Raw genomic sequence first — 24,360 nt, 5'->3', positions numbered from 1 at the left:
GCTGCTCCACTGGCTGGCGAATTCCTGCCACAGGGAGGCTGTCTCTGTCGCGCTAACCCCCCGCCCTCCCCCCAACCCCACACAGCCCCCCCCCCCGCCCCCCTCCGCACCCCCCCACCCCCAAACCCACAGCGCCCGCCTCCCAGCCCCGGCTGAAGTTGTGCACTGGCCTTTCCCCACTCTGTCCCTGTTTCCCTCTGAAATCTCGAACACCGCTCAGTCTCACACACACACACACACACAGACACACACACACACACACACACACACAACACGGGCGAGCATGAACATGCAAGTGCGCACACACGCTGCCACTTTCTCCCTGATCTCGCTGTCTCTTTCTCTCTCGCTCTCGCTTGCTCCCTCTCTCACTCAGTCTCTCTCTCTCCCTCCTTCTCTCTCTCTCTCTCTTTTTCGCTCCCTCCTTCTCTCTCTCCCTCTCTCTTTCTCGCTCTCTACCTCCCTCTCTCTCTCTCCCCCCCCTCCCTCCCTCCCACTGAGCTGATGGTATGTACAGTGCAGTGAGCCCTCTCCGTTTCCCTTAAATCCACCGCCTTCCTCACGACACACACACACTCTCTCTCACACACACACACAGCTTTTACAACAGCAGTTAAAACAATTTAGTCCATGCCCAGATTCAAAACAGACTTCTCCGCAGGGGTGAAAGAATTTTCAGTACCGTAACAGAGCTCTTCATTAAGAACTCTTCCAGACTTCATTCAACACAAATAACCACAGATATTCACAGCCAACCGAATGACAGCCTTCCACTCGTCACAATCTGCCACGAATATTTCACAAACGTCCCATGAGGACCGGCTGCAAGTAATACTGTGCTTCCTTTAGCTCAACTGACAAAACCAGAGTCAAAAATAGAACGCTACTAGTCACAAATTTTTTTACCATTTAGTCTTCTTAAGCCTGTAGGCTACGAGCTGAAACCTGCAGCAACAGCGCCCCCTATAGGAGTTAAGGTTCACAGCAAACCTGCTTCATAATCATGCGAGTGTTTTCAGACATGGTGGGATCTGAAAATAGCCTCCCGTTATAAAATTTCAGAAAAAAAAAACCAATCATCATCATGCTCACTGAGCCCCAACTCTATGCCCAATCCGCTGAGCGGCCATCCGGAAGATTTTAACCAAATGATTTTCATAACAGGCAAAATTGCCTAACTAAGAAGATCTGCAGCGTGAGAAAATCCACTGCAAGGAGACCTCCTGCTGAACAACCAGGGCTAAGAAAGGTCTTTCCGGGGGACCCGCGAAGCAGGGAAATTTGGGAGTTCACAGGGTGTATTTACACTCGCTGGGTTCAAGCTAAAAGCGCACTGGCGCCTGTCCCACAGCAGCACTGACGCCTGTCCCACAGCAGCAGCACTGACGCCTGTCCCACAGCAGCAGCACTGACGCCTGTCCCACAGCAGCACTGACGCCTGTCCCACAGCAGCACTGACGCCTGTCCCTCAGCAGCACTGACGCCTGTCCCACAGCAGCACTGACGCCTGTCCCTCAGCAGCACTGACGCCTGTCCCTCAGCAGCACTGACGCCTGTCCCTCAGCAGCACTGGCGCCTGTCCCACAGCAGCACTGGCGCCTGTCGCACAGCAGCACTGACGCCTGTCCCACAGCAGCACTGACGCCTGTCCCACAGCAGCACTGGCGCCTGTCCCACAGCAGCACTGGCGCCTGTCCCACAGCAGCACTGACGCCTGTCCCACAGCAGCACTGACGCCTGTCCCACAGCAGCACTGACGCCTGTCCCACAGCAGCACTGGCGCCTGTCCCACAGCAGCACTGACGCCTGTCCCACAGCAGCACTGGCGCCTGTCCCACAGCAGCACTGACGCCTGTCTCACAGCAGCACTGTGCCACAGCAGCACTGGCGCCTGTCCCACAGCAGCACTGACGCCTGTCTCACAGCAGCACTGTTCCACAGCAGCACTGACGCCTGTCCCACAGCAGCACTGACGCCTGTCCCACAGCAGCACTGGCGCCTGTCCCACAGCAGCACTGACGCCTGTCCCTCAGCAGCACTGACGCCTGTCCCTCAGCAGCACTGACGCCTGTCCCACAGCAGCACTGGCGCCTGTCCCACAGCAGCACTGACGCCTGTCCCACAGCAGCACTGACGTCTGTCCCACAGCAGCACTGGCGCCTGTCCCACAGCAGCACTGGCGCCTGTCCCACAGCAGCACTGACGCCTGTCCCACAGCAGCACTGACGCCTGTCCCACAGCAGCACTGACGCCTGTCCCACAGCAGCACTGGCGCCTGTCCCACAGCAGCACTGACGCCTGTCCCACAGCAGCACTGGCGCCTGTCCCACAGCAGCACTGACGCCTGTCCCACAGCAGCACTGACGCCTGTCCCACAGCAGCACTGGCGCCTGTCCCACAGCAGCACTGGCGCCTGTCCCACAGCAGCACTGGCGCCTGTCCCACAGCAGCACTGACGCCTGTCCCACAGCAGCACTGACGCCTGTCCCACAGCAGCACTGACGCCTGTCCCACAGCAGCACTGGCGCCTGTCCCACAGCAGCACTGACGCCTGTCCCACAGCAGCACTGGCGCCTGTCCCACAGCAGCACTGGCGCCTGTCCCACAGCAGCACTGGCGCCTGTCCCACAGCAGCACTGGCGCCTGTCCCTCAGCAGCACTGACGCCTGTCCCACAGCAGCACTGACGCCTGTCCCACAGCAGCACTGACGCCTGTCCCACAGCAGCACTGGCGCCTGTCCCACAGCAGCACTGGCGCCTGTCCCACAGCAGCACTGACGCCTGTCCCACAGCAGCACTGACGTCTGTCCCACAGCAGCACTGGCGCCTGTCCCACAGCAGCACTGACGCCTGTCCCACAGCAGCACTGACGCCTGTCCCACAGCAGCACTGGCGCCTGTCCCACAGCAGCACTGACGGAGATGCGAAATGACCCGCCACAGCTCGGCTCTCGGTTCACCCGAACGGGCGATCGCTCTCTCTCCCTCTCTCCCTCGCCATCCCTCTCTCCCCCTACCTTTCTCCCTGGTCATTCCCTCATTTCAATCCCTGGAGAGGAGGAGTCAGTGCGTCAGGGAACTACAGACAGTGACTCACAGAGATTACTGAAAATAAAAACACCCAGTGCCCGCCGTCACGAAACTGTGGGAAGATGGGAGTGGTCTTCCCGTTGCGCAGATTTGCATTTTGTTCTCTTTGCGCATATTAATACGCACATCATATTGTGATTCATTAATAACCATTACGATTACCAGGCACTCCGGCAACAGGAGTGACTCATCGCTGACCGTAACCTATAGTTACAGTATAAAAAATAAGTGTATCCACTGATGCCGTTAATTTTAAAGTCTTTGGAATTCTTTACTAATTCTTTCTAAATGCGCAGTCACTGAGGGAATATCATTGAGGAGGAGCAGGAAACAGAGGGGGGGACAGAGGGACGGGCGGGCCTGAAGCCTGGAGTGTGGAAATTAAACGGCGGAGACTGATGATGTCATACTCGTGCTCATCGGCCTCCGGCGAATCGGCTTCGATTTCACGGCCCTGACCGCGGTTCAGACGTGACGCTGATTGAGCATGCTTACAGGTGGTTGGTTATTGGAGAAAAGACTGAGTGATTTCACCATCCACACCTTTCAGCCGAGGAAGGCTGAGAAAGCTGCCCTCACACACACACACACACACACAATAAACAGACTATATACACACACACAAACACACACAGGCAGGCACACACACACACACACACACACACAATAAACAGACTATATACACACACACACACACACACACACTCTCCCCCTGCGCTGACTGACTGCGGGCCAATCAGACAGCTGCAATATGCCTGCGCTGACTGACTGCGAGCCAATCAGGCGGCTGCAGCCTACCTGTAAGCCAATCGGGCGGCTGCAGTCTGTCAGCATTGACTGCGAGCCAAACAAAATGTAATAACATGTAATAACACAAACCACCACACTGCTTGCGCTTCTATTACTACATTATAACCATTATTGCTATTCCTACATTCATCACGGGACTGTTTCTTTAATTCACTGAGACACACAGAGAAAGGAGGTCATTTTATTTACATTCAGGCAATTAGCAGAGGCTTTTACCCAGAGTGACTTACACAGTTCACATTCTCTACACACAATCCATTTACACAGCTGGATATCTTATCCTGAAGCAGCTCAGGTTAAGTGCCTTGCTCGGGGGTACAAGGACAGTGCCCCACATGGGAATCAAACCTGCAACCCTGGGAGTTGAAAGCAAGCGGTTTCCGTGACCATTATACTACACTGCCGCCCAAGATCATAAGCGAACAAGCAATACACTCAAATAATGTGCTCTGCTATCAGTACAGACAGAAATTGGCCACAGTCCTCCTTACAGACATTACAGACAGCTGGCTATCAGAGGCCCGGGAATCTGACAGATGAAAGCACCGCTCTAATGCCGGACCCTCATTAATTATTCATGAGTCGGGGCTCCACCGAGGGCTGGAGAACACTTTAATTGAAAGTCAGTGAAATTGTATAGGCTCTCCGGCACACTGAGAAGATTGAATTGGAAAAGTGATCTGATGACTGGTGGGAGGTGTACCCCCCTTCCCACCCCACAACCCCCCACAACCCCCCAGCCCCACGACCCCCCCGTCTCCATCCCAACCTTCAGCACCCCCTGTATCTGCTTTCCACACCTGTCCACGACATTAAGACTGGGCATCCAACAGAGTAATGACAAGCGTGTTTGTGCGTGCGTGTGTCTAAATGATTAAAGCTTTTTTAAAAACACAGAATGTGACAGACCTGGTGTGTCTGCACAAGGCTTCAAATCACCCACCACCCTGTGGACATCCCAGAATAACCCACCATCGTGGAGACCCCAGAATAACCCACCATCGTGGGGACCCCAGAATAACCCACCATCGTGGGGACAGTAGAATAACCCACCATCGTGGGGACTGTAGAATAACCCACCATCGTGGGGACAGTAGAATAACCCACCATCGTGGGGACTGTAGAATAACCCACCATCGTGGGGACTGTAGAATAACCCACCATCGTGGGGACCCCAGAATAACCCACCATCGTGGGGACAGTAGAATAACCCACCATCGTGGGGACTGTAGAATAACCCGCTACCTACAGAGGTCCCAAAATGACCCAGCACAGTATTTCCGACAGGCAGGCTCCTCTCCCCTCACACAGCAAAGAACGAGAGCAATTAGAAGGACTGGGTCTATAAAAACACAACACGATCTCCTGTCGCTCTTGTAAAAACTGGGCTGCAAATCACAACGAATTGAATAGCCCAAAATAATGAATTCGCCAGCGGGTGGACAGGCACAAAGCGATCAAACGGCTTTATAAACACCCGAGATTAAGCTCCTTTTTCAGTCAATCACATTACATTACAGGCATTTAGCAGACGCCCTTATCCAGAGCGGCATACAACAAGTACATCAGTTCGAGGTGCAGAGGTGCAGAAAAACACACTAGAGTGAAGTAAAGATCATAGTGCCAGAAGTGGCCACATAGATCAGGACTCCAACCCTGTAGGGTAACCTGTTCAGCAAATAAACAAAACAATCCTGTCAGGTACAAAACTAGCACTGAAATCACATTTGTCTTTTACACCCGGAGACGAAGCAGAAGAACAGCGCGTCGGGAATGCCATGGGCCCGTTCATGGAAAGCGGTTTCCTCAAAAACTTGCGGAGAGCTTCCAAGCTTCCACCAAGCGGGAAACGGAAGAGAAAAGGTCCAGAGTTCCCTTGTCCCGTGCCTTGAAAGGCGCCACTTTCCTGCTCTCGCAGAAAAAACAAAAAAAACAGACGCCGATTACCGCGATCTTTGATCTTCCGCTGGGGCGACAAACAGAGGCCGGCTGGCCCCAGACCAGAAACTGCACAAAGGCGGCACAAAGGCTGGGGACAAAGGCGTGGAAACCACAAAGTTTCACAGCATACCTGTTGACGCAAAAACCTCTGACATGCGCGTGGCATGCATGTGTACAGTAACGGAGCACGACCAGAAATTCGGAAACCAGATCCCGGAAAGCGGAGAGACAGATCGTTCCCCTCCGGTCCCTAACGTGAGCGGACCGGCCTACGAGACAGGGCGTTTTACTCAGAGAAACACAAAGCCCTGCTAAACAGGTGCTTTTCCCCCCTAAACAGCTTACATCGTGCCATTACGTTAGGGCACACATCCACCTCGCCTTCTAAAGGAAGGAGACCACACAAACCAAGCCCGGAAAACAAACCCCAAATGCTTCCCAAACCACTGTGGAACCTTCAGAGCTTGCTGGAACACAGGCGTGTGCTCAGTTTCATTTGTATAGCGCTTTTTTTACAAAGAACTGTCACAAAGACGCCTTACAGAGTAGCAAGGCAAGAAACAGAGGAAGAATCAGAGCAAGAAACAGAGGAAGAATCAGAGCAAGAAACAGAGCTAAATGAACCGATGAGATTCTGATAAACATCCTTTCAAGTACTCCTAGCATAGATTTGTCTTCACTTAGCCAACTCCATCAGGTTACATTTAAGAACTACTCTCATTTTATTTACCATTCACTCACTTCTAATGTGCCCAGCGGGTCAATCTGAGGGGGAAAAAGAAAAATACGTGTGCGTGTGTGTGTGTCTGTGTGTGTGTGTGTGTGTGTGTGTGTGTGTGTGTGTGTGGGTCTCTGTGTGTGTGTGTGTGTGTGTGTGTGTGTGTGTGTGTGTGTGTGTGTGTGTGTGTGTGTGTGTCTGTGTGTGAGTGTGTGTGTGTGTGTTACGTTGCCGTTTTCATTGAAGCCTCGAGTGAAATTGCTGTCCTCCATAATGTCTTCCTGCCCGCATCCTGTTTACTACAGTCAGTGGCACAGAACGTGAAGCACGGCCGGCGGTGTAAACAAACCGGCGCAGTGAGTTACTCTCGCGCCGGGGCACAAACCTCCCTGTGACGTCGCCCGCGGAGACGGACGCGGGGAACCGGCGGACACGGCTGAGCGACCGCCTGAAACCGGGAAAACCGGGAAAACCCCAAACCTCGTACGGCTCCAGTTTCACTCTGCTGGGCCCTGTCGTTCCTCCGAGGGCTGCTTTAAGAAGGAGGGAGGGGTGGGGGGGTTATTTTAAAAAACCGCACATTTGACAGGCAGAGAGGGAAGCCTGGCCACTGTGAGGCCCTATCAGTGATGCGAGCAGAAGAAAGTCTCAACCGCCGAACTCATATTCAGCAGCCTGAAAGAGGCCGTCCGCAGTGGCGCCTACTCTCACCTCACACACAAAACATAACGGACTTTAAACCTCCAACATTTCATGCTAGCAAAAACGAAAAAGTAAAAAGATAAAGCACGCATTTGAAGGAAAAAAAAAAAACACAAGTGGACAAAACTATATTTAGCACACAAGAATTTGGCAGGATGACTCCCCAAATTCAAGTTGGAGCCAGACTGACCTTTGACCTTGACTGTCAACTCCAGCTCCTCGCATTCAGGTAACTACTGAAGAGTCGGCCAAGAGGCTAAGCACCAAGAGGCTCAGCACCAGGAGGCTAAGCACCAAGAGGCTCAGCACCAAGAGGCTCAGCACCAAGAGGCTCAGCACCAAGAGGCTAAGCACCAAGAGGCTAAGCACCAAGAGGCTCAGCACCAGGCTTCGCATCCAAGAGGCTCAGCACCAGGGTTTCAGCATGGGCTCGCACAGGGGCTCAGCACAGGGGCTAGCACCAGAGGCTAAACCAACCCACCACCACTGAGGAATTTGCATCGGTTCCATTCAAGTCGAGTTCGAATGACTGCCTCATACAGGGTGACGTTACAACTCAGCACAAGACTGAAGCCGATGAAGTAGGAACTGTGCTGAAGTGTGTGCGTGTGTGTGTGTGTGGGGGGGGTTGTGTGTCACATATCTTCTCAGCATTCAGAATACCAACGCTCTCTCCTCCGAAGCCAAGAGGCCTCTCATCCCTCTCTTCTCTGTTCTACCTGCACCCTTCCATTTTCTTCAGGGATTTCACTTCACTTTATGTCAAATAAAAAAATAAAAACAAAAATACCTTTCTGTTGAATTCCTGTCCCCGCCCCCGCCCCCTGTCTCCACGGGTGCAGGTAAACAGTCTCTTCCATCGCGGCACTCTTGAGTATTCATGAGCTGCCAGGCCCAGAAATGTTTTTGATGTCGAGCTGCAACTGAATGGCAATTAATTCTGCATAGACAATGATTACAATCAGACTGAGAAGAGCCTGCCTAACGATCTCGCTGCTCAGTGAATATTCATAAACACCTGCATTCACCTCAGCTTTCCAGATTAAAAACTGCCGAGGGCAGAAATTTGGGAATAATACACCAAAGGGAGCTTGTGTGTCAACAGATTGCAAACAGATATATTTGCTCCTAAAATTTGACAAATGCGGGATATATTGAATAAAATTTAAAGGACGCGAGCACATAATTGTTAGACAGCAATTATTTTAAAGTAAGACCATGTCTCTCTTATGAAAAAATAAAAAAAACATCAGGACAACGATAAATCGTGATGTGAACAACACTTGCGAGAATTTAAAAGGATTCGCTCTAAACTGTTTTTTCCTGTGGGTGAGTCAATTATTCTCATTATCACCTAGCAACAACAATTTAACCAAAAAAATGCAGCCAATCCCTGAACACGTGCCCAAATTTTTAAATTTAGCATGGGAGCGCTGCAGACTCCGAGCGGGAGCCAACCACAGCAGTGCACTCTGGGTAAGGAAGCTGCCATACAGTTTGTGTGGTTTCCACAGTGAATGGGGCGAGACCCAGGCGAACGGAAAACAGCTCCACGGTCCTGTGATCGACAAAAACCACACATCCAAAGAATCCCACACATCCGCAAATCCAACAGGATCCCAATTCAGGAAGACCATGTGGAAAGAGACCAAGCGGCAAGTCCATCCGAATCATTTCCAAACGGCAAGCCTGCAGGAAGGGGCACAACGGTCGGGCGGCTAGTTTTCAATTAGAGCCTGCCGACCCAACCCAACCGACCGTGCGCACAAAGTCTTTATTTATCATCCAACTCGCGGCCTGCGGGTATTTATATTTTACACAGCCCACAAACAGCCCGCTCAGACACAAACCACACGAACCCAGGAGGCCGTTTCCCCCGTTCGAGAAAAGACGGGGATCGTTTCTGCGAAGGCTAACGGTCCGGCGGGTTCGCAATTCCCTGGAAGTGCTCCATCTCAAGTGATTGGTCTGCCCGCGATGGACGCTCTCAGGAGAACGAGTGGCGTAATGAAATTGCGCTAAAGAGTCTCTCACGCGCGCCAGTAAATCAAGGGACTGACCACAGGGAAGGTTTACAAACTCTCCGCTAATGAGATTATCCTTAACTGCTTCTTCTTTTTCTTTGTTAAAGCACAGACTGTCTCGCTTTAATCAACAGTAAAGAGGGGAAGAAAAAAAGCTCTCCACCGTTTCCTTCATTCCTCCTTCAGATCCGACCCAATTTTTTTATTTCGCAAAAAATTCCAGGCGCAAAAACTGCAGGGCGGACATTACGCAAGCCACCGTCGTTTCAGAGACTCACATCGGGGGGAAAAAAATCAAAATGACAGGCTCAATGTTCGGGATCGCACGTAAGAATAATTAATTAATTAACGAAGGAAGCGCAGTTCCAGGGGAAATGGCACCCTGGTGTAATCTTGAGGAAACATTCTAAACCTATTAAAAAGACACAAATCACTATCATTATGCTTTTTTGCGTATTTAATAAAACATTTTCATCGTTGGATTGAACGCTAATCTCAAAACACAGCTGCCACTTGGAATACTGGCCATAGCAACAGGGTTGCCATTATTCCATCAAGGACCCCCCTTTACTGCTCATCAGGACCGAGCCGAAACGAGCTGGAGAGTGAAATGGACGCCAACACACAAAGGCCCTAAAACCTCATCTTTGAAAAATTAAATATATTGAATTTACTCGCTCGTGATTGCTCTCGATATTGCGGCTCGGGGGGGGGGGGGGGGGGTAAAACGATAAAACAGCAGTACAGCCGAACATCTCCCCTTCCTGAGGCCTGCGTGAGCCTCCCCTCAGACGTTAAAACTGTCGAGAGCTCTCGGCGCACGCCAATTAAGCCCAGGAACGAGCGCGAAGAACCGAAACCCCGCCAGACTGCAGATATCTGCCCTCACTGACGGAGGAAATCATCACCCGTGTTAATAAGTTAATAAAAGACCCCACCGAGCGGTCTACCTGAGGCAGGTATCAGAACCTCGGCCAAAGGAATTACAGGGCTCGATATATTTTTGGTTTCGCAACCTGCAGTTAATCATAAAACCGTCAGAAAAATAACTTCTTCCTCAAAGATTCAGCCTCTCGCCGTTCCGCGTTCCAGCCCACGAGGGCTGCAGCGCTTCCAGCAAGTAAATCGCCAGTTTCAGTCATTTACTGACCACTTTCAGGATACCGTAATTGTATTAATTACTCTCTCACGGTTGGTGTGTGAAAGAGCAATTAATACAATTTTACACAGTTTTATTTATCCTTCACAAATATTCACTGCAGTTAAATATAATGGCAAATACTGAGTACAAAGAAAGCAGGAATCCCACCAATTAATCACCACAACTGCGTCGATTACTCCTTCACAATGGAGTGAGAAAGACGGGAAACTAGTCGGACAGAGATCAACTTTCTTTTACAGCACAGGCACATGAATTTTGGTGAGGCACAGTAAGTTTTAATATAGTTTAGTTGAACAAATCAAGAAAAAATACATCAATAAACAAATACAATAATTATTATTTCAACAACCGTAGTAGAAATAATAATAATAATAATAATAATAATAATAATAAATGTTTTGTATGCAGTATGTTTATGGCTGCTGCTATTGGCTATACAGCTCCAGGGTTGCAGGTTCGACTCCCAGCCGAAGCCCACCCAGCAGTCGCCGTCCTGAGCCTGAAGCGCTACGGTAACCCCCCCCCGCCCCCCCGTCGTGTGAATGGGCCCCGCGCAGGGAGAACTCAGGCTGCCCGCGTCGCTCTGGAAAAGAGCAGCGGCTCAGAGCCTGAATGTGATGCAAACGTCTCTGTGGGGGGGGGGGGGGGGGGGGCTCTAACCGGTTACAGACACCACAAAAGGGCACGACGTGGGCTGGGAGCGCCGTTTCCGTCTCTGGCTTCAATCCCAAGGACATGAAACATTTTACAGGGGGACTAATTGAGTGAACCCGCACTGGTGTGTAGCCTACAGCTAATTAACTCAGCCGGGGTAATTGGTGGAAACAAAAGCCCCCCGTGCACATACCAGAGCCCCAGGAAACGAGCTGCCCGCCCCCCAGTCTGAAGTCTGACGGTGGTTAAAAACAATGCCGAAAGTACTCCAGCACTGGCGCGTCTTTCCCAAGGTGCTCTGCCATTGTTTATAAGCAGGAAGTGCACGGGCATGCTGGGTAATTGGAACCACACTGTTTGAGCGCGGCCAAACTGGCTTAAATAAATCCCAGTCTGCGGCTGATCACACGCCACGCTGGCCCCCCCCGGCACACTAACACAGCGTCCCGCGCCCCCATCCCGCACCCCCCCGCCCCCGCGCCCCCCGTTTAAGGTCGCCCCGGTTCGCTCCCGGCTCCAGGAGAAACAGACGGCAGACGCTGTGCCCCGCGCATCACCGTCCCGCCGCCAACCCGAAAATCAACAAGCTTCCTCTTCATAATCCATCACAGGGCTCTCAGCTTCCGCCATAAACACAGTTCCGTGTGGGACTTAAAAGCCATGCGCTCAGCAGAACTGGGAAGGGAGGGTGGGGTGCGGTGGGGTGGGGTGGGGGGCACACCTGTGAAATTGCAGCTACAGCCCACCTAAACCTGAAGAGGCGTCCTGTCATCTCACCTAAACAAATAATTTACCAATATACTTTTTTTCTTTTTTAAACTAAAGTGCTAAATTTTTGGGTTTTTTTGTGTCACAAAGTAGACTACTAAACATGCACTGTACTCAAAGACCAAATAAATAAACAAAAATTAATTAATTAATTAATTAATTAATTAATTAATTAATTAATAAAAACATTTTCAGACAGCTGGACAGACCCAGTTTGTCCAAACCTTCAAGGGCACACCTAGCCACTGTGCCTTCTGAATGACCAAACCCCATCACCCAATAACCCCGCCTGCTGGGCGCTTCTCTCACAGACGACCCTCGTGAGACGGCCCCCTCGTGCGCGTACGCTGGCGGCAGGGCGGCCAGCCACACGCACCGAAAAGGACAAAAATAAACAAACAAAAAAGTACCTACCTGACCGCCCATGGAATCACCAGTTCACAGCAGCAGCAGCAGCAGCGCATGCAGCAGCACATGCAGTCCCACACTCTGCAGCGCTGCGCCATTGGTCTGTCTGTCGGGGATGACTTCACTTAACCCCCGGCTCGCCGGCCTGCCGGCGGCGACGGCCCGAGGGAGTTGGTCACGGCGCTGACGCCGACAAACCACTCAGAGATTTATGGGAAGCGTAAAAAGCGCACGTGGACCCGGGCGTGCCCTTGAAACGCGATGGGAGACATGACGGCACATTAGACAGCCGTGAGATGAATAATAGATACGCATGCGTTAATGAACGCGAGTGATCAGGGGGCTGGGGGTGGGGGGGGTGGGGTTGATGAGGGGGTTCGGGGGTACCCAAGGGAATTGAGAATGGGAATCGCATATCAACAACAAAAAGCATAATGAATTAATGCATTTTAAGGAACATAATGTCATGTATTTGGCCTCCAGTTTGATCTCAGCTCTCTGTCTGCAGTGAGGACGAAGGTGTGGGGGAATTGGAGAGAACAAGTTCAGACACCTGGTCAAAATCCAGTGCCTACAACCCACATCTGCTTGTGCAGGGACCGTGGTCTCCCAACTTTTCCGAAAAACTGCAAACCAACAAGGATAAACACACTCGACTGGGCACTCTCCACATTTCAGTCCAGTACATTTTACACGCGCAAGACAAGAACTATGAGGACAATCACCTCCAGACACTTTTACACACAACAGGGATCAAGCAGAACAGAAACTCAAAACTGCCTTTTCTTTCATTAGCAGTTATGAACACTATGGAATCACACTGTCACAGTCTGTTGATCTCTAATCATATATATATATACAGAATGTATAATTCACTTTCAGCAACAGCAGTGGACACACTCTCTTGAAACAGGGAGGACATTTTGGGGAAATCCTTTATCTCCAACCCTGACATACACTGCCCTCTGCAGGATACAGGCACACACTACATCTTCAGCCAAACTTGCAGTCTCCACAGTTCATCCATGTTACATCCCTCATGTACTGGACCGTTCCAGCACCTTATTTTTCTTAACATCTGCCCCTTATGCCAGCTCAAGAGAAGTCTTCTGAGTTCAGAGTAGTTTAAGGAATCCCTTCTGAGTGTGCTGAACAGTGCAATGGCTGCAGCAGATGGGCTTTTAATGGGACCCCAGAATTCTCTCCTCACCAGAGAAATACAGGAGCCCGTGTGGGTCATTCTTCACTGATCGAGAACACACATGCAAGGGCACGCGCACACACACACACATACGCATACAGACACACGCACGCACACACACCAACACATACAGACATACACGTACACACACGCATATGCACACACATGTATGCACGCACGCACGCACGCACACACACACATACAGACAGACACACACGTATGTACACACACACACACACACACATACACTCCATTCGAATTTAGAGTGCCTGCCTCGACAATCACCAGACCAGCTCTCTGAACCCATTAAATCTGAATGAAAACACAAGGCAGAGGTTTTCCTTTCCGTTTCCCCCCCAAGAGAGCTCCTCCTATTGGACCAAAGACACTGACCAATCAGTGCAATGGTAGTGCGTGCCATTCAAATTTATTACACAATCCAGCAGATAAATCATCTTTAATGCAAGTGAAAGGGCAGTGGTCGAAAAAGCAATGATGTGTATGAACAAAAATGCAGAAAAGCTCTTGCTGAACAAACTTGCAATACACAACGCCGTTTGGTCTGGGTCAAAAATTAACTTCTGAATATTTCAACCATAACGACACTTTAGAAATCACTCAACATTAAAAACACGCCCAGGTAAAAAGCATTTTTGGCTAGACGAGTAGACAAGGCGATCTATCGCCCACCCAAACACACAATACCCATCATCTCACATCCAAAACAGACAACAGCTGAAATCCAGCCTGACAATTCAACAGCACATAATGCAGTAAAAAGCACATGAGCTATTAGGAACCTTTAGCAGAGCGCGTATGAGGTCTTAGGAACATTTAGCATAGCGCACATGAACGAAGTCTACGGAAGCACTGACATTAGCAACTTCCTGAGCTGGTCAATGCTGTCGAAGATGTACAACCACCAATCAAACTGCAGAATATTTTTGCACAACTAATCACACAAACTGTAACAGCACTGGGCAGGACGTTGGCACAGAGTACTCAGTGTTGGTATAGAGTACTCACAGTGTTGGTATACAGTACACATAGTGTTGGTATAGAGTACTCAGCGTTGGTATAAAGTACATACAGTGTTGGTATAGAGTACTCACAGTGTTGGTATACAGTACCACAGTGTGGTTAAGTACACATGTGTTGGTATAGAGTACTCACAGGTTGGTATAGAGTATCACATGTGATAGAGTACTCACAGTGTTGGTAAGAGTACTCACAGTGTTGGTATAGATACTCATAGTGTTGGTATACAGCATACAGTGTTGGTATGAAGTACTCACAGTGTGGTATACGCACTCACAGTGTGGTAACAGTACTCAAGTGCTGGTATACAGTACTCAGTGTTGGTATAGAGTATCACAGCGTTGGTATAATACTCTAGTGTTGGTATACAGTACTCACAGTGTTGGTATACAGCACTCACAGTGTTGGTATAGAGTACTCACAGTGTTGGTATACAGTACTCACAGTGTTGGTATAGAGTACTCACAGTGTTGGTATAGAGTACTCACAGTGTTGGTATAGAGTACTCACAGTGTTGGTATAGATACTCATAGTGTTGGTATACAGCACTCACAGTGTTGGTATGAAGTACTCACAGTGTTGATATACAGCACTCACAGTGTTGGAATACAGCACTCACAGTGTTGGTATGAAGTACTCACAGTGTTGGTATAGAGTACTCATAGTGTTGGTATACAGCACTCACAGTGCTGGTATACAGTACTCACAGTGTTGGTATAGAGTACTCACAGTGTTGGTATAGAGTACTCACAGTGTTGGTATACAGTGCTGGTATAAAGTACTCACAGTGTTGGTATAGAGTACTCACAGTGTTGGTATACAGTGCTGGTATACAGCACTCACAGTGTTGGTATAGATACTCACAGTGCTGGTATACAGTACTCACAGTGTTGGTATAGATACTCATAGTGTTGGTATACAGCACTCACAGTGTTGGTATACAGCACTCACAGTGTTGGTATAGATACTCATAGTGTTGGTATACAGCACTCACAGTGTTGGTATACAGCACTCACAGTGTTGGTATAGAGTACTCACAGTGTTGGTATAGAGTACTCACAGTGCTGGTATACAGTACTCACAGTGTTGGTATACAGCACTCACAGTGTTGGTATACAGTACTCACAGTGTTGGTATACAGCACTCACAGTGTTGGTATAGAGTACTCACAGTGTTGGTATACAGCACTCACAGTGTTGGTATACAGCACTCACAGTGTTGGTATAGAGTACTCACAGTGTTGGTATACAGTACTCACAGTGTTGGTATAGAGTACTCACAGTGTTGGTATACAGTACTCACAGTGTTGGTATGAAGTACTCACCGTGTTGGTATAGATACTCATAGTGTTGGTATACAGCACTCACAGTGTTGGTATAAAGTACTCACCGTGTTGGTATAGAGTACTCACAGTGCTGGTATACAGTACTTACAGTGTTGGTATAGAGTACTCACAGTGCTGGTATACAGCACTCACAGTGTTGGTATACAGCACTCACAGTGTTGGTATAAAGTACTCACCGTGTTGGTATAGAGTACTCACAGTGTTGGTATAGAGTACTCACAGTGTTGGTATACAGCACTCACAGTGTTGGTACACAGTGTTGGTATAAAGTACTCACCGTGTTGGCCAGCTCCAGGTAGTTCCCCCCCAGCGGGGCAAAGCGGGCCCCGGACTGGGACACCAGTTTTTGGAGGACAGCCTGCGGCTCCAGCCCCGCCCCCCGCTGTTCCAGAAGCTTCTGCAGGGTGGGCTGAGGAGGCTGTGTCTGGGACGACTGCGCAGGCTGCGCATGCTGCTGCAGGTCTGGGCTCTGCAGGTCTCGAGCGCCAGAGTCATACTCCCAGCTCTCCCGCGCCCCCGACAGGGCACCTGTGGAACAGCAGGGGAGAGAGCTGAGCCAAACTCTCTCACAGTCACATACAGATACACACTTACACACATGTACACACACGTAGGTGTACACACACACACACACACACACAGATATACACAGTCACACCCACACATACAAAAAACATACACAAAAGGCACGTACACACACCGGCACATACACACACTCACATGAACAACAAGCCTGTTGAGAAGGGACTCTACAGAGGACATGACCCCCCCCCCCCCCCCCAGCAGTCAGGAGCTAATCTTTTGGGCCAGTGATGTGTATGCATTCTGGAATGCAGTCTCTGCAACTTTCATTTATACCACTTTATAATGCACTTGTACTGCCACCTAGTGACGCATGGATTTATCTACCAAGATCTCTGTCCATTAAAAAGAAGACTGTCTTTAAATCATTGAGCCTCTGGTATAAAAATTAGCTATAAAAATCTGGTATAAAAGTTTGTCGGATTAGAGAAACCGAGTTTGGCAACAGGACTGCGCCATAAGCACATGGATACGCCCTCTGTCGTCCGGTTTGAGTGACTGTAGGGGGTACGGAGACAGCCCTTACGGAGGTATCTCAAGAGCAAGCACACAGGGCCGTGAGGGGGCAGACGCCTGGGCCTCACAAATATGAATCAAAAGGCCGTGATGACCTGAGTGCATGTGTCTAGACTCCGCCCCCCACCCACGAGGCCCAGCGCTGCTCCGCCCCCGCCCCGCTCACCGAGGCTGTTCTCGCTGCTGGTTGGCCAGGAGGCCACGCGGTCCCGGAGCTTCCTCCGGCCCGAGTGGTCGGAGAGGAGCGAGAGCGCGCCCTCCTCCTTGCGGATCTCGCTCAGCAGCTGGATTCGGCAGCGGGCGAAGTCCTCGAAGGAGATCCTGCCCCGCTCGTCGGCCCCCAGCTGGTCCATGATCTCAGCCACCGACTCCTCCATGTTCAGCTGCCGACACACCATCAGCAGGTCGTTCCTGCAAGGGAGGGGGGCCAGGGGAGAGTGTGTGTGAAACATGTAAACTTCATTCCTGGGGGGGGGGGGCAATGACTGTTTTTTTTTTGGGGGGGGGGGCAGGCTGGAAGTCAAGGTCCCCCAATCCAAAAATCATGACAACATGCAACAGTAAACATCTGCCATCTCTGAGAGCTGAACCGTTTTGGCAAATGAGCCAACTGCAGAGTGGCAGCCTGTCACACAGATACAAACAAGAACCAAGGAACACCAAGAAACAGCCTTTTCACCCCTATATATACATACACTGAAGCAGACCCTCCCCCAAAAACATACACTGAAGCAGACCATCCACCAAAACGTAGACTGAAGCAGACCCACGAGGGCCATTTCCTTTGTTGATTTGACAGTGGAGACCTGAAGCAGAAACCCTGTGTCCCTCTGGAAGAACCCAGAAGGCATTCAGGACTGAAATGTCAACACGCCTTGTTTTTCCTTTTCTAACTTTTTCAGAAAAAAATTATAATAATACTTTGCGGACGGGCTGCTGAGTCAGGAAGTAAACACTCAAATATGAGCTAAACAATCCACTCTCTGTGATGTGGGGAAAACCAGGACACATCACAACACAACACAAGGGAAGTGGGTCACAGCCATAGGCGTAGATTTCGGGGGGGTGCAGGCGATACGTATAATATTTAGAACACGTGCATTTGTCCCCCCCCCCCCCCCCCCAATAAAAACATGAAAGAAACATTTCCACCATAAATCGATGCAGAAAAGGCACAAATTGGTGCATAAAAATTCACCAGAATGCAGAATGCTGTATGTATCTATGTATTTATGTGAGGCCGCGAAGCAAAGCTGTGAAAACAAATTTCCCCTGAGGGACAATGAAGTATTGTATTGTATTGTATTGAAATGAAGTGTTTGACGCTCAAAATTTCCTGGGGGAGGACACCCAGACCCCCCCTGCTTAATGTGTCCCCCCAATGTTCAAACGAAACCTACGCCACTGGTCACAGCACTACTGATTCAAAATGTGGTCTTATTTCCATGTCAACAGCAGAGACGCAAGGGCAGACAAGACAATATTTATGCCAAGATGTGCCCATCTGATTGTGCGGCGGTCATCATTACAGAAGCAAGCTGTGAGATGCAGGCACATGCTCATTACTGAGGCTAAATCAACTAGCCATACAACTCAGTCAATTAAGGTTCACACTCATTGATTTAGTTTTTGAGTAGCAATTCTGTTGAACAACTCCTCCATAAGCACTACACAGATATTTATATAGCCTAAATACTTATGTCAATAACTGCCTGTACTAGTAGTGTTTATAAAGGAGTTATTTGGCTTTTATGAAGGTCAGTTTACAGGAAGTATCACCATTTGTAAAGGTAACATTATTTAATGAATCGAAAAATATTTACAATTCAAGGGACAACAAGGGTATGTAAAAAATAAATAGCTGAACTGAACAACTAAATAAAACAATAAAACAACAAAGATAATGTTGAGGTTTAAAGATGCTTTTAAATTGAACTGCTTGTTTACCCAATATCTAAAATGGCAATGGCGGCTATCACACGTAAATCTGTTTTGGCAAAAAGTTTACACTATAAAAAATCCCTACAAACTCAACTGTCAGCAACTTCGAGGACATTGAATATGCCTGTAGACTGATTCTCCGGGTGACCTTGGCCAGCCTTGAGCGCTCTGGCTTTCAGAACCGATACTTAGTTAAAGAAGTTGATTAAATTCACATTGGTGTACGGTAATGATACAAATAAATAAATAAATAAATAAATAAATAAATAAATAAAGTTACAGCACTATCAAACTAATGTAGTACATGCATTGAACTGAAAACTCATTTTAGAGTGCTGATGAGTTTTGGTTCTCCGCAACGATTTTAAAAGTCACGAAAATTCCAGGAGCTGCACGTTAGCCATCGCGCACCATGGCGAAATAACTGAATTAGTGCATTTATGGCTAAACGCATGCTCTGGTTTTGGTACGCTAGGCTACAAATATGTGGAAATAATGCCAGAAACGTCCTGTGATTTATTTGAGCATTTAGCTAGCTGTTAGCCAAGTTAGCTAATGAATCACAGTAACGAAAACAATCTGTGGAAGACATGTGGCTTATCCAGTTAATTATATATAAATTAAGTAGCTAATAAATCTATTTCTGACAGTTTCTGTTTGTGGTAGTAGTATTTTTACCTAATATAAAGGCATTTCGTGTTGTTGTAGCTAGCCAAATACCCATCATATATTCGCAAAATGTTGATGTAGCTAGCTGTAACATTATTTAAGTTCTCAGTACTGTGTAAGCTAAATTCTTGCGACATTTCCGCCGTCATCAGATTGGGGTCGTCAAAATGAATGATTGCCTCTCCAAAACTTTGCATTGTGCGCAACATTTTTGGCAATCACAAAGAATTGTCATCTTTTTATTTCCACTTAGCCCCTTATGAAAAACTGGCGACACTCGAAAACCCCAGGGCTGGGTCCAAATGTAACGGTGTCGAAGTTTGCGCAAACTTCTGGCAGACATGAACATTGCATTTGATTTAGCAGCTAATTAGCTAGCTTAGCTTGTTTGCAAACAGTGTATCGCAATTATTTCGAATCAGGGTCAACTAGCAAGCTAACCGAATAGTTGTGTTACCGTTTCACTTTTTGGAAGGCTTCCTCGCACTTTTTTCTCATTAAGCATTTGTGAGCGTTACCTGCTGATGTATCCGTCTCCGTCCCCGTCGCACGTCTGAAACAACCGCCTCATTCTCTCCTCTTCGCCGGTGCTAGATGTGTCACTGCTGCCGCTACTAACACTCACCTCCACCGCGGCCGCCGCCATGATCTCCCCAAAAATGCAAACTGCTCCTACCCGCACTTATGTTCCTCTGAAGTCTGTGGTCTCCGAAAACTAACTGTTGCGCTATCAGATAGTCATTCCTCCCCGGGCCATTGGCTGTTTACGGTGCAAACGAAAGTATGGGCACTTTAATCCAAGAGCACGCAACGGGTGCATATTTCAATCCTAAAACCTGGGAGGGAGCGCTGCCTGTGCGGATCCCTAGTAAACTGTTGATGGAATGGAAGTGGGCTGGTCCGCAGCTGCCTGGGATCCTAAGCTTTCTGCCAGCTCTCGTTTTTCCCACTCCCTCTCTCTCTCTCTCTCTCTTTTAAAACCCTAACTGCAAGATTTGCGCCTGTTCATAAATAGCTACAGTTCAAAAGCGGTACATTTGCGCAGAGCGCACGAAAAAACTTCGCACGTTAACTCCTATTTTTTGACTACGGATGCATCTGTGAGTCATTAATTCGCAGTGTGCGCGAGTCCGACTGCTCACCTCATTCGTCGACTAAAGTAGGCTACGGTGGTGCCTCCGCAGCAATCTCTGAAAAATTGATCGGAAGAAAGATGAGCAGCCGGTTAATGTTTATGATCGACTAGCCTACATCAGCACGTAGGGAGGACGCTATTGAAGCATCCACGTAGACGTTGTTACGGTTAAGGTGTTAATCAACTCAGATATTAGTGTAAAAACTTCTTTAAAAACATCTTTAAAAAGTCATTTTCTTTCTTTATCGATTGTAAACTCGCTTCAGAGTAGTTGGTAGTAGGCCTACTCTGATGGCTAGGCTTCCTGTGCATGTTTCGTAATAATTATTATTAATGCAATCTGCAACAACTTTTGTCTTATTTTACTGTATCAATGTGTGCCGGTCCCGTTGTATGTGAAAGGGAGTATGGCTTGTGACGCAAGACACATTTCAGAGAACTCTGATAATAAAGTATAATCTAATCTAGTCTAGTTACTTAATCAACAGAAATATCTTCATCAAGGACTAGAGCTGTACCAATGCATCATTCAGAAATACCAGGTCTGTCTGTCAGGTCACTATTCTTTTTCAGAGATTTATGATGTATTGCGATACCACCAGTATAACCTGGCAGTAGCTCCTGCAGCTCATTTCCACTGCTAAGGATTTTGAGGTATTTGTGAAATGCAAGCGTAGGACATAGCCAAGGGCTGAAAAGAGTAGATCTTGGCATGATGGTGTTGCCAACTGGAGAAAACAAATACATTATTGATTCCAAGGAATCCTATTACTAAAACGGGTCTATCTGTTGATTACTGAGGCCAGTTTTTCTTCACGGGCTTGTGAAAATGCATCCATTTTGTTTCGCTCCTGCAGAGAGTTCCAATATCCAATGTGGCCTAACGCATACAGGGCAGCAAACTGGTCCAGTCTATCGGGTGAGATTTGCAACCCCACTGGGTGTTATTTTGGGTCACTGAGTGAGATTTGTCCATCAAATAGAAATGTTTTAACAAACCTGCTTTGCAACCAATGTTTAGGTCTACAGCCACATTGCTAAAAATGGGGGGGGGGGGGGCAGAACCGCGTAATGAAACAATATTGTTACATAGCTTTTAAATTCTGATGGTGGTTTTTGGAACTTAATTTAAAGTTAAGTAAACACAGGAGGCAAAATAAAAATGCTAGCCAAACATTACAAGAGCTACCATCAAAAGTAGTAAATGATTAAGAGCAAGTGAAAGTGGACCATGACAGATGTTAAGAAGTCCCCAAGAAATATATCATGTGACTTTGATCCTTCATATGAAGATGATAGTTTAAGTGCAACACGAAAGTGTTAGAGGAAGATATGAGTGTAATATGAAAGTGTTACAAGATCAAGATAGAAGGATATCTTATTAAATGATCGCAGAATATTTGAAAGTCCATACCATACCTGTGTAACGTTCCTCACATTTTTTAATATCACATGTTTTTCAAATTACAAGATGGCAGAAACTAAGAGTGTGACTTTAGTTTGAATGTTGGGGGGTTGAAATGCACAGAGCCCAAAAACCGCAACTCTCTAGGGGGGCGTCCGGGGCATGTCCCCCCTTTAGAAATGTTTTAAAAACAATTGTGAAATATAATTTCTGGTGATTTCTTAGGGAAAAATACCTCAGACTACTCATCAGTATATACCAATCAGAAAATGAAATTCCCATCTTTCAGTGACAACAAAATGATTATCGAAATTGTATGAGTGGGTGGGGCAAACAACTATTTTTTTCCTAGCAAACACAGAAAAATAGAATATTGAGGGGCTGTAACCCCCTATCGCCCCATAAATGACACCCTTGGCTGAAACACATAATCAGTTGTTTTTCATCAATAAAACATACTCCTAGCTCCAACATGATATTGCATAAAGTAAATCTATAGCTTGTGACTGACTACCTGTTGTTCTATGGTCTGGAAAGGGGGATTTCATTTGTGCCTATCTGTCACCATGGACAGCCATCTTGCTGCACGCCACACGGTTCAGCTAGTTGATCTCTTCTAGATGCAACCCTACCGGCTTTGGCTAACTCCCCTCTGAGTTTCCATGGTTACCCAGAAAACCGTTCAGACAGCTTGTGGCCTGTTGCCAGGTGGGCTTCTTGTGAGCAGTGCTTACTGCGTTTGCTCCAAGAAAACAAATTACGTGACTGCCAAGTGATTCTGCGCTGGTAGAATTTGTGTTCCTTGTGCTCCACGCACGACACATGGGATCGCATGTGTGCTCATCAGCAAATTAAATCCAGTGTTAGCTGAATGGAGGGGGCTGTCTTGTGCATGAGAAATGACCTCCAAGGATCAATACAGCAACACATGCAATGACCAGTGTTGTATAAATTAAGCGCCCTGCATAGATTGCCTCTGGCCTCAAACGGAGGAGAGATGGCTTCATAAGCCTGTGGCTAAATCTAATTAGCTAAACTTGTCTTCTTTTAAATCTCATTTAAGAACCTTTTTTTAAACTTACCATTAACCTTATGTAACAATTTTACCTGTGGTATTTTTTTATTCTATATTTTTTGTCTTTATTATTATTATTATTATTATTATTATTATTCACTGAACAGGCACTTCAGTCAAAATCGTTCCAGTCAGTACAGTTCTAGTTGACCATACAGTTTTTCAACATGCTGAAATGGGCTTGCCAAAATGTTGCTTTCTGATATCACCGAGACTAGCATAGATAATTGATACTCAGCCAGTAATTGAGATGTATATGCAAGAAAATAATCTGTGAGTATAACACACTTTTTATGAAGATGAGCCCAATTCATCAGATGATTTTGCTGGTCTGTAAGTCTGTACAGTGTTTGCATATTGAATTCAGACTCGTAGAAGCCTCAGTTTAAAACACAATTCCTAGCTCGTTCACACATTGCATTCTCTAGTCTTGCCAACAAAACGTGTTGGCTGTGATTTGTGAATGAGTTGTATGTGTAGTTTCTGAATAGCTAGCATTTATAGTGCAACCTGTTCTCAGCAACTTCAGTTAATAAGAGCCAACATGCATTCAGTTCTTTTGGTGGGCGGTCTGCTCACACAGTACCTTACAAATGAACCAGGCCATTGGAGGCAGGCACTTTACTAATATACTGGATTGTTTTTGAGTTGAACTTCTTTCTTTAACAGCTCGCATCTTTGTTACGCTCCTGTGTTACTCCACAGTTCATGGCTGAGGAGACCTGGTGTGTGACCTTTTCAAGGTCGGGAAAGGATGCAGACACAAGGCACTTTGTTCTTTTTCCTCCTCAATTTTATTCAGTCCTGACATTTCTGTGATTGAGTGGCTATGTCTTTCAACTTGGACATTCATTCTGTTGGATAGTTCAGTTAATTGAAACCTAACTGAGAAATATGTGCATGTGTAGTTCTATCAGACATACCTTTTTTTGGGGAGTATTATAAAAAGAACTAAATTTGTTTCTGACTTTTTAAGTGGTCGAATCTCATGATCACAAACGCGATAAACAGCTAGCTAATTAAACAGCTGCATATTCAGAATTACATAATGCTTCCCAGATAGCAAACAAACTTGAATAATCACTGAATCTTTCAGGAGAGAGAGAGAAGAAAATAGGGAGAGAGAGAGTGTGTGTGTGTGCAGAAGCAGAGACAGAGAGATAGATCCAACATTAAT

The 24,360-nt window shown here is 47.6% G+C and overlaps 1 protein-coding gene across 2 annotated transcripts in view; it reads right to left on the bottom strand.

The window, feature by feature from the left end:
- Window positions 1-20,728, bottom strand: part of mcc (MCC regulator of WNT signaling pathway) — an 89,691-nt gene extending 68,963 nt beyond the window's left edge. Inside the window, exons 1-3 of one of the 2 annotated variants that reach the window (XM_064307965.1) lie at window positions 20,087-20,728; window positions 17,125-17,369; window positions 16,138-16,388 (exon numbers count right to left, since the gene is read on the bottom strand). In XM_064307965.1, coding sequence (XP_064164035.1) covers window positions 16,138-16,388; window positions 17,125-17,369; window positions 20,087-20,214 — 624 coding nt within the window. In that variant the 5' untranslated portion in view covers window positions 20,215-20,728. The remainder of the gene's footprint in view (window positions 1-16,137; window positions 16,389-17,124; window positions 17,370-20,086) is intronic. The other variant, XM_064307966.1, reaches the window with a different exon arrangement.
- Window positions 20,729-24,360: the final 3,632 nt, after the last annotated feature.

This window comes from Anguilla rostrata, chromosome 14, assembly GCF_018555375.3.
Source record: "Anguilla rostrata isolate EN2019 chromosome 14, ASM1855537v3, whole genome shotgun sequence".
NCBI classification, from domain to species: domain Eukaryota; kingdom Metazoa; phylum Chordata; class Actinopteri; order Anguilliformes; family Anguillidae; genus Anguilla; species Anguilla rostrata.
Note: the sequence above shows the minus strand (reverse complement) of the source record. Positions and strands in the feature narration are given on the sequence as shown.